The sequence below is a fragment of the Mandrillus leucophaeus genome, unplaced genomic scaffold (assembly GCF_000951045.1).
Source record: "Mandrillus leucophaeus isolate KB7577 unplaced genomic scaffold, Mleu.le_1.0 Scaffold715, whole genome shotgun sequence".
NCBI lineage: Eukaryota > Metazoa > Chordata > Mammalia > Primates > Cercopithecidae > Mandrillus > Mandrillus leucophaeus.
The window spans coordinates 1,255,258-1,265,735 of NW_012107753.1; the positions used below are offsets into that span (position 1 = coordinate 1,255,258).

The 10,478-nt window shown below is 39.9% G+C and overlaps 1 protein-coding gene across 4 annotated transcripts in view; it reads right to left on the reverse strand.

Annotated features, from left to right (window-relative positions):
- GDA (guanine deaminase) overlaps nt 1-10,478 on the reverse strand; it is a 67,857-nt gene that overhangs the window by 25,649 nt on the left and 31,730 nt on the right. For 3 of the 4 annotated variants that reach the window (XM_011965143.1, XM_011965142.1, XM_011965141.1), the window contains 4 exons: nt 10,250-10,277; nt 6,408-6,515; nt 4,241-4,348; nt 1,934-2,031 (listed from right to left, as the gene is read on the reverse strand). In XM_011965143.1, coding sequence (XP_011820533.1) covers nt 1,934-2,031; nt 4,241-4,348; nt 6,408-6,515; nt 10,250-10,277 — 342 coding nt within the window. The remainder of the gene's footprint in view (nt 1-1,933; nt 2,032-4,240; nt 4,349-6,407; nt 6,516-10,249; nt 10,278-10,478) is intronic. The other variant, XM_011965140.1, reaches the window with a different exon arrangement.

Sequence of the window (10,478 nt, forward strand, 5' to 3'; positions counted from 1 at the left end):
TTGGTCAGGCTGGTCTCGAACTCCTGACCTCAGGTGATCCTCCTACCTCGGCCTCCCAAAGTGCTGGGATTACAGGCATGAGCCACCACACCCACCATGTGCTGCCTTTCTAAAGAGACAAAGGAAAACTAAGGTGATCCTTAGAATTCTAAAAAGTTGCAAAGGTCGAAGTGGTCTGCTGGAAGATGCACATAACTCTAATTTCCAAAGCCCCGGTGCATACACAATAAATCTCTCAGTTGTTGGAGAAAGAACAGCAGTGACCATTTAAACAGAAATGTGTCCTAAAGAAATTTAACTTCAAAACTCAATTTGCAAAGCTAGATTATGCTTTAATTTAGAGGATATTAACACCCAATGGGTGTTAAATCCTTCCACTATCAAGTAACTAGACCATAATTATAGTCACTAAGCTGTACACAGACAAGATTCCCTGTAATGTGTCACTCCTTTAAGTTTGAAAACTCAGACTCTCTGGGGTCCCTAAAGCACTCCAGAAATATGTCACTGTGGCTCTCAGCACCCTTCTCATAATGACACTGACATATATCTTTGTAATTGCAAAGTCCCTAGATTTCCAACTGTGAACGCCTCTAGCTCTTTGCCTAGGAGCTTTCTCAGCTCTCTCCTGTGCTACAGCCTGCTCTGCCCTTGTTTGGGGAAGGCTAGAAGTTCCAGGGAATGAATACGCTTCTCCCCTCCACCCAGGAGCCCTCAACAAGAACCCGTAGGCATTTGGGTATTACTATCACAGCCAGCTCCCTCACTTCTTGGGCAGGATAACTTTGAGTTCTGTTTTGGACACTGGTTCCCTGGGTTTTCTATTAAATAGAAGGATTAAACTCCGGGAGCCCACGGTGGTAACTTCCTTGATGATACAATCTTTACTGACGTCTTTCCCTTCCCTGTTTTACTTCCCTGAAGGTGTTTTCTGAGACCACCACCCACAAGCATGGGTTTTTAACCTTAGCATCCATGGACTGACATCATGAGATCTATGAATTCCCTGAAATTAGATGCAACATTTATAATATCCATGGGCTTTTTTCCCCTGAAAATACAGGCTATAACTTATTTATTTTTCTGAGACCGAGTCTTACTCTGTCACCCAGGCTGGAGTGCAGGGGTGCAATCTTGGCTCACTGCAACCTCCGCCTCCTGGGTTCGAACGATTCTCTTGCCTCAGCCTCCTGAGGAGTTGGGATTACAGGTGCCTGCCACCACGCCCAGCTAATGTTTATATGTTTAATACTGATGGGGTTTCACTATGTTGGTCAGGTTGGTCTCGAACTCCTGACCTCAAGGGATCTGTCTGCCTCCACTTCCCAAAGTGCTAGGATTACAGACGTGAGCCACTGTGCACAGCCAATAACTTTCATTTTATTCGTTTATGGATCCATCACCTTTCAAAAGGTTAAGAACCAGTTAATAAATAACATCTCTGTATTCTGGGGAATTGTAACAGGACAAGGTCCTCCTGGGCTAGACTGTGTGGGCTGGCATTCCGTCAAGTCCAACAGGGTAACATACATTATAGTGTATCGGCTTTGGTACTGCTGCGTTTCCTTCTAACACTACAGCACAAGCAGTAATGGGAGTGACTACCCTCTTCCTGGATTTCCTGGCTGACATATGGGCTCCCTTCAGTACTTTCCCTAGAAATTTTTTATGTTGTACTCCCTATTGTCCTTTTTTTGTACAAACTCAGATTTCAGAAGATGCTGTGCTCTTCACATGTGTCCTCTGAGATAAATGTCCTCTCACGTGTTCTCTTTTACTCCTCAACAGCACGAGTAAATGTCTATCTATCTGGTTCCTGTCAAACACAGAATACGGGAGAGATCCTGGAGGAATGACAGAGGAAACAAAGGCAATTGGCTGCTAATCTGCAACCCAACCATTCGTAATCTACCAAAAATCATTGTCTACTTACGATAAATTAGAATTGGGACAGTGTGCGATGGACGCTCCTCGTTCATGGAATACATTCAGTTCTTCTGCAGAGAGGTAGCAGCCGTGTGCCATCACTGTCTGGAGAGAAGAGTGCCCTACGTGGAGTTCACCGCTCACAAATGATTAAGTGGGTGCTCACTCACAAGGTATTTGAGAGAGAGACCGAAGCTGTAGCTTGACTGTAGGCATCTTTACAAGAACATTTATGATGATCTATGTGTACAAAGTGGCTGGGTACAAATTATACCTCAGAAAAGGCCTGTAAACACATTGTCTTACAAAAATCTCAGCAAATTTGTGGCGTTTACTTAGGTTCTTTTTGTTGATCTATAAAGTAATGAGGGTTTGGTCCAGGTGATCTTTAGCACCGAATATCCATCCAGATGGAAGGAAACGTGATTTTCTCATCTCTACTTTAGAAGACTGTCAAGTTACTTTCTTTTCTAAGTTTCCATGGTGAGCGACTGGTAAGGTTGTGCTTGCTCCAATTTTAAACCCTTTTAGAACTAAAAGTCCCTTCTCAGTACGTGAAAGCCATGAGAGTAATCCTACAAAGCGCTGTTCTTTATTTCTGCCCCTAGCTTCAATATAGGTGCCAGTGACCTTGCTATTTTCAACTAAATAAACTTTAACTCACCTGTGTTTATATTTTCATAAAAACTAGGAAATTTAACATCTTCTAATCACTAATTCAGAAAGTAAAATTGATCCAAGAAAGCAGGCACTGCACACATACGAGACCTCTCTAAATTTTTAATCTTGGTAGTATTTGTAGATTTTCTTAAATAAGACTTTACTCTTTCAAAATTATTTTTCCCCCAGTACAAAACCTGTATCCAACTTGCTTTCTCCTTTGAGAGGCACGGTTCAGTGATTATAGAATTATTATTATTTTTTTGAGACAGAGTCTCACTCTGTCGCCCAGGCTGGAGTGCAGCGGCGCGATCTCGGCTCACTGCAAGCTCCACCTCCCGGGTTCATGCTCTTCTCCTGCCTCAGTTTCCCAAGTAGCTGGGACTACACGTACCTGCCACCACGCCTGGCTATATTTTTTGTATTTTTAGTAAAGATGGGGTTTCACCACATTAGCCAGGATGGTCTCAATCTCCTGACCTTGTGATCTGCTCACCTTGGCCTCCAAAGTGCTAGTATTAAAGGTATGAGCCACCACGCCTGGCCCAGTGACTACAGAATTATTATTAAAATATAACTTTCCCAATCTCTGTGCAAATAAAATTAACATGCAAATGGAAGGTTAATTTATTAATCATATGGAAATATATGTAAAGAATGAAAACTATGGTGTAGCTTTTACATGATTTATGCAGAGTATTAACCTTTTAAATCAGTTATAGTCATATCTCCATTCACATAGTCACTAAGAAATTATTTGCTACAGTAAACTCTCCACATGGTTTGTACATTTCACTGAAGGCCAAGGCCAAGTAGTACATTATTGTAATGAGGTCTCTTTACACATATTAATTTTAATTATAGAAGTAATGCATACTCATTTTTTAAAAGCACTCTCAGAGTATTTAAAAATAAAAAGCAGAAAGTCCTTCTGCTTTGTCCCTCAGGAAGAGTCAGTTTTAATGCTTAATGTATGTCTTTCAGACAGTTTTTTTTCTAAGTAAGCATGCATGTATACATATGTACATACACATCAAATAATATTACACAAACATTCTTCCTTATAAGCCTGTATACCTCTTTCTTTGTGAATGCTGGATAAAATCCTACGTATGCTCTGTAATTTAATTCCCCACTGATAACAGTTTTTAAACTTTAATACATAATTAGCATCCCTATTCATATTACTTACAGAGTGAATTCTTAGAAATGCATCTGCTGACTCAAAGAAATGCACGTTTACATTCTAATAGATACTGTTAAAATGTCCTTGGACCAAACGACATTCCCATCTTCAATGAAGCCTTTAGATTTAACTAACTAAGATGAAACTTCGGGCCCATTTTTAACTACACACACACACACACACACACACACACACACACACACACACACACACACACACACACAGACACACACACACACACACACACATACACACACACACACACTCTGGGCTTTACTCTAGTTTAAGAAATGTATGCATATATACCCCACAGATATATAAACCTTCTGTGTACCCACAAAAATTAAAAGTTTAAAACGTTTTTTAAAAGAAACGTATTCATATCAGAAATCTGAAGACTACTACTGAGATTTTAAAATTTAGATAATGCCCTCCTTTAAACAGATTATGTCATGATATAAAACTTACCTTAGTTGTCAAAAGATTGTTTTTATCATACACATCTGTGTAGTTTTTATAATTGGGGTATAAGTTTTTCACAGCTTCAACTTCATCACGAGTTTCACTTATATGGCTCTACAAGAAAAGAACAATGTTTTCATTTTTCTTCTGTAAAATACCATTAGAAATTACACTTCCTACCTCAAAATGATGTGAATAGTTTTCTACTTGCATATTTAAGGGACCACATAGAAAGGCAACGAAGATTGCACACGCATTTTATTAGAAACAATTATATACATCACAGATAATATAATGTATATGACAAAGAAACTGAATATCATGAACATGTAGTGTATGTGTGTGTGTGAGTGTGGGTGTGTATGTGTATGTGTAATCTCAAGGCAAATTTTTCCAACAAAGTCTTTCCAAATTCTAACCTACAGCTAGAACAAATATGAAGTCCTCCTTGTAGATAGTCAGGAGCCTAGCAACTTGCCTCTTCTGGAGCTCATATTTTTTTTGTTTTGCTTTGAGATAGGGTCTGGCTCTGTCGCCCAGGCTGGAGTGCAGTGGCACAATCTCCGCTCACTGCAACCTCTGCCTCCCAGGTTCAAGTGAGTCTCCTGTCTTAGCCTCCCAAGTAGCTGGCATTATAGGCATGTGTCACCATACCGGGCTAATTTTGTATTTTTAGCAGAGATGGGGTTTCACCACATTGGCCAGCCTGGTCTCAAACTCCTGACCTCAAGTAATCTGCCGACCTCAGCTTCCCAAAGTGCTGGGATTACAGGCATGAGCCATTATGCCTGGCCATGCTGGCCATTTAAGAAAAGAGCTCAGTGTTCATAAAAAAACAGACAGTGGGGTTCACTTATATATGCCCCCACACTGAAAAAGGCCCCTAAGACCCTTCTGTAGGGCACCACAAAACCCAAGAGGGCATAATTAATACTTCCAATAATGGCAATGCCGTTTCTCTCTTTCCACAAGGTAGAACACGGATAACTAAATTTTTAAAAGAAAAAAATAGCAGTGTTCTGAAAACAGGTGTTTTACCCAGACAATGAACTCCATCCCTGGCCTTGAGGAAATCCCAGACCACTGATGAAATGCGTGGACAGCAATAGAAGATAGGGCAACCTGATGATTTGGGTCATCTGGATAAATGTGAGTAAACGTGCATACATTCACATGCATCTGTCTGGCAAGGATAAACTTGATTTTGTTGTGTGTTCTTCTCATCTTATTTTTCATGTATTTCTAAATGTTCATTGTATTTTATTTTGTCAGCGACAGAAGCATTTTGTTTGCAAAGCAGAAATATCAGGTAAGTTTTGAATTTTATCTCCAGGAGAGAAATGTGTGGGACTGAATTAAAAATTCAAATATTATAGGCTGCAAATAATAATAATAATAGGGAAGGTGACAGCAGTTAATGGTTCCTAAGAAAATAGATTTGGGAAACAAAAACCAAAGAAACACCAGTCTATAAATGGTAAAGAATGAATGTGTTTTCTCTGCCCTGATCTGACCTTTCTTATAAGACCATCAACTCCTAAGAGGAGAAATTTTAGTACAGGATGTAATTAAGCTTGGATGGGAGAAGGGGAACTCTCAATTTTAACCCAGATATAAGCTTTAAAAAGTGTTTTATTCCTAAATTGCAACAACTTAATGACAAAGTAAGGTACACTTTTTTGTTCTGATTTTAAATTAAGAAACTCAGAACAAAAGGGGTTTTAAATGCTATTTTGTAAGGTGGAAATTAGGTTATTTTTGTTTTTCAAATAATAGCTGGTTTCTCTAAGAATGAAGGTACAGAGCACACTGAGAAAGTATCAAGTAAAAGAGAAGAAATAAATGCATTAAATGTATCTTATGGACAATAGATAACAGTCTGTTATTGATCTTGCCATTACTTATAAAGATTTTCTTGTCTTTAGAAGACTGATCAGAAAACTTTGAGGGTATAAGGAACTTCGGGTTTCTTATCTGCAAAAGCAGAGAATTGGATTAGGTGATATCTACAGAGGTCCTTTCTCTCCTGTTATGCTGTGACTCTAGGAGATCTCAGCTGAAGAATTAGAGATTACTCAGTAAAAGAACTATAGATTATTGGAGATGATGATTTAAGGGTGCTAAGAAATCTTGCAGGTCTGCATAGAGGCATAAAGAGAAGAAGAATACCCACCTGAATGTGCAAATCACGGGTTTTAGCAATGCTGCCGAGTTCACTCATCAAAGTCTCAGAGCAGGAGAGGGAAAAACGTGGTGTCACTATGGGCTTCACTCTAGAATACTGGAGATAATTAAAAACAATTGATACCTCTTCGTTACACCACATACCAAAATTAACTCAAGATGGATTAAAGACTTAAATGTTAAAACGAAAACTATAAAAACCCTGGAAGGGCCAGGCACGGTGGCTCACACCTGTAATCTCCACTTTGAGAGGCGAAGGCAGGCGGATCACCTGAGGTCGGGAGTTCAAGACCAGTCTGACTAACATGGAGAAACCCTGTGTCTACCAAAAAATACAAAATTAGCTGGGCATGGTGGTGCATGCCTGTAATTAGAGCTACTCAGGAGGCTAAGGCAAGAGAATTGCTTGAACCTGGAAGGCGGAGGTTGTAGTGAGCCGAGATTGCGCCATTGCACTCCAGTCTAGGCAACCAGAGAGAAACTCGGTCTCAAAAAAAAAAAAAAAAAGAAAAAAAAAGAAGAAAAAAAAAAGCAACCTTGGAAGATAACTTGGCAATACCATTCAGGACATAGGCATGGGAAAATATTTCATGACAAAGATACCAAAAGCAATTGCAAGAAAATCAAAAATTGATAAATGGGATGTAATTAAACTAAAGAGTTTCTGTACAGCAAGTGAAACCACCAACAGAGTAAACAGACAAACAACAGAATGGGAGAAAGTTTTTGCAAACTATGCATCTGACAAAAGTCTAATTAATATCCATCATCTATAAGGAACTTAGACAAATTTATGAGAAAAAAACAACCCAATTAAAAAGTGGGCAAAGCATATGAACAGACACTTTTCACTGTTTTTCATATGATTGATGCAGCCAACAATCATGTGAAAAAAAAGCTCAACATCACTGATAATTAGAGAAATGCAAACCAAAACTGCAATAAGATACCATCTCATACCAGTTAGAATGGCTATTACTAAAAAGTCAAAAAAATAGCAGATGCTAGTGAGGTTGTGGAGAAAAAGAAATGCTTATAGACTGTTGGTAGGAGTGTAAATTAGCTCAACCATTGTGAAAGACAATGTGGTGATTCCACAAAGACCTAGAGACAGAAATACCATTTGACCCAACAATCTCATTACTGGGTATATACCCAAAGGGAAATAAATCATTCTGTTATAAAGACACATGCACACATATGCTCACTGTAGCACTATTCACAATAGCAAAGGCATGGAATCAACCTAAATGCCCATCAGTGATAGACTGGATAAAGAAAATATGGTATATATACACCATGGAATACTATGCAGCCATAAAAAGAGAATGAGATCATGCCCTTTGCAGGGACATGGATGAAGCTGAACGCCATTATTCTTAGCAAACTAATGCAGGAAGGGAAAGTCAAATACTGCATGTTCTCACTTATAAGTGGGAGCTAAATGATGAGAACACATGGACCCATAGAGGGGAACAACAAACAGTGGGGCCTATCGGAGGGTGGAGGATGGAAAGATGGAGAGCATCAGGAAAAATAACTAATGGGTAGTAGGCTTAATACTTGGGTGACGAAATAATCTGCACAACAAATCCCCATGACACACATTTACTTTTGTAAACAAACCTGCACATGTACCCCTGAACTTAAAAGTTTTTTTTAAAAAAAGGGAACTATGGATATCATGAATGTGAAGGATACCCCAAAATGCATATCATACAGCAAGATGATTTTATGTCTTCATTTTGGGGAGCAGTCCCCCATTCTAACAGTTGATGGAAGTACTGGGTTTCATGATAACAGCTCAAAGTGGAGAATAAAGGAGGGTATACTCTCCAGCACCCAATTTCAACAAAAGATCCTATCCCAAATGACAGATACTCCTCTGCTGCCACATTAAGGCTCTGATGAAGGCTAGACTGGGTAGTCTTTATGAAGAGAAGTGGAGCCTGAAGTTTTAAAAGAGTGCTGGGGAGACTAAAAGTGAAGTGATAGCCAGTTCCCTTTCGGGAATACATCTTGTGCAGGTGTGCTGGTTACAGCCTTCCTGAGAACTATTCAGTTGTTGGATTGGCTCTGGTGCCACCTGAGGCGAATGGCCAGGCAGGAGAGAAGGACTCATAGAAGGGTGGTGAGGATAAGGATCTACAAAGTTTCATCTAAATCTCTCAAGGTTAGATGGAAAGAAATTTTGAGATTTCTTATGATTTCCAATCAGGCCTCAAAAGATGATCAAGGAAGGGTCAGGCTTGCCAATCTAAGAGATTGCTTGATGGAGCCATGTGCAGCCTGTTGGGGTGGAGACAGGAAATAGCATTGTCTCCATAGGCTCACCAACACCAGGGGACCACAATGGGGGGTGCCTGCTGCATGCCTGCAGCCCATGTGAGGTGTCACACACATGGGGACCAAGGCAGCCAGTGGCAGGGGCATCAGGACTGGACACTGCCTGTGTTGCAGAGCAGGCCAAGGGCACAAGTGGCCAGAGCCAATGTTGAGGTGGCCACCAAGCAGTCCCCAACTTCCAGGTGCCACCAGTCAGCCCATGCCCATCAAGCCCTCTCCCTGCTTGCCAGATACCAATCCTGTGAAATCAGAAGATCCCAGAGGAGGGTACGGAAAACCACTGAAGAAGGGAAACCTACCCTGAGACGGTAACTCTAACCTGGGTAGTGACTGAGACTGTCCTAATAAAAATTGGATCAACTAAAAGCTTAGTGAACTTAAGATGAAGTTTACCTGCCTGACAAAATTTAGTTTTTCTAAATTTTGTAGGCATGGGGCTTGGGAGCCAAGAAAAGTACACACAATTTTAACAATAAAGCAAGCTTGATGTTTGCACATATGTGAATGGTGTCTAAACACATCCACTAAAATTGTTAATATTTCATGATTTCAAAATTTATTTAAAACAAAACACAGAGAACCAGGTACACAGCTGCCCCCAAGAAAGCAAAAAATGCCTGACCTCTGTTTCTGTAAGTTTGACTTTTTTTAGATTTCACAAATAAGTGATATCATGCAGTATTGTCTTTCTGTGGCTAGCTTGTTTCACTTATTGTAATGGGCTGTAGGTTCATCCACATTGTCACAAATGGCAGGATTTCCTTCCTGTTTATGGCTGAATAATATTCCATTGTGTTTATACATAGACATACACACTGCATTTTCTTTATTTACCTGTCTACGGACACTTAAGCTGTTTCCAGAGCTTGGCTATTCTGAATGATGCTGCAATGAACATAGAGGTACAGACATCTTTTCAAGATGCTTATTTTGCATCTTTTGGATATACACCCAAAAGTGGGATAGCATGCTGACTTATGTGGGTCAAAAGTGGGATTGGATATACACCCACCACATCTCACAAGAAAATCCCAAAAGTGGGACTGGATATACACCCGAAAGTGAGATTGCTGGCTTATGGGGGTCACCGTGTTAGCCAAAGATGATGGTCAAAGGGTAGAAATTTTCAGTTATAGCATGAACAAGTTCTGAGGATCTAGTGTACAGCATGTGTGGGAATAGATGTGTTAATAAATTTTATTCTAATAATCATTAAACAGTGTATAAATATATCTAAATCATCACATTGTACACCTTGAGTGGATACCATTTTTATTTGACAATTAAATATTTTAAGATAATTTTTTAAAAACGTCTGACTTCACTGAGCTGACAGTGACAGTCCACAGTGACACATCAGGCTCCAGGTAAATACTTCTTCATGCATGGGAATCGTACACAGACTAATCACTATCAAGCAACTTTATGAATCCTACAGCTAATGCAAAGGCAAACTAAAAGCGAGCTCTAAACAAAGTTACTCACGTTCTTTTGAAGCATTTCTGACACAAATCTGAAATAAAGCAACAAATGGGTTAGAAAACTTGAGCATTTTCTTTTTTTCTTTTCTTTTTCTTTTTTTTTTTTTCAGACAGAGTCTGGCTTTGTCGCCCAGGGTGGAATGTAGTGGCGCAATCTTGGCTCACTTCAAGCTCTGCCTCCCGGGTTCACGCCATTCTCCTGCCTCAGCCTCCCGAGTAGCTGGGACTACAGG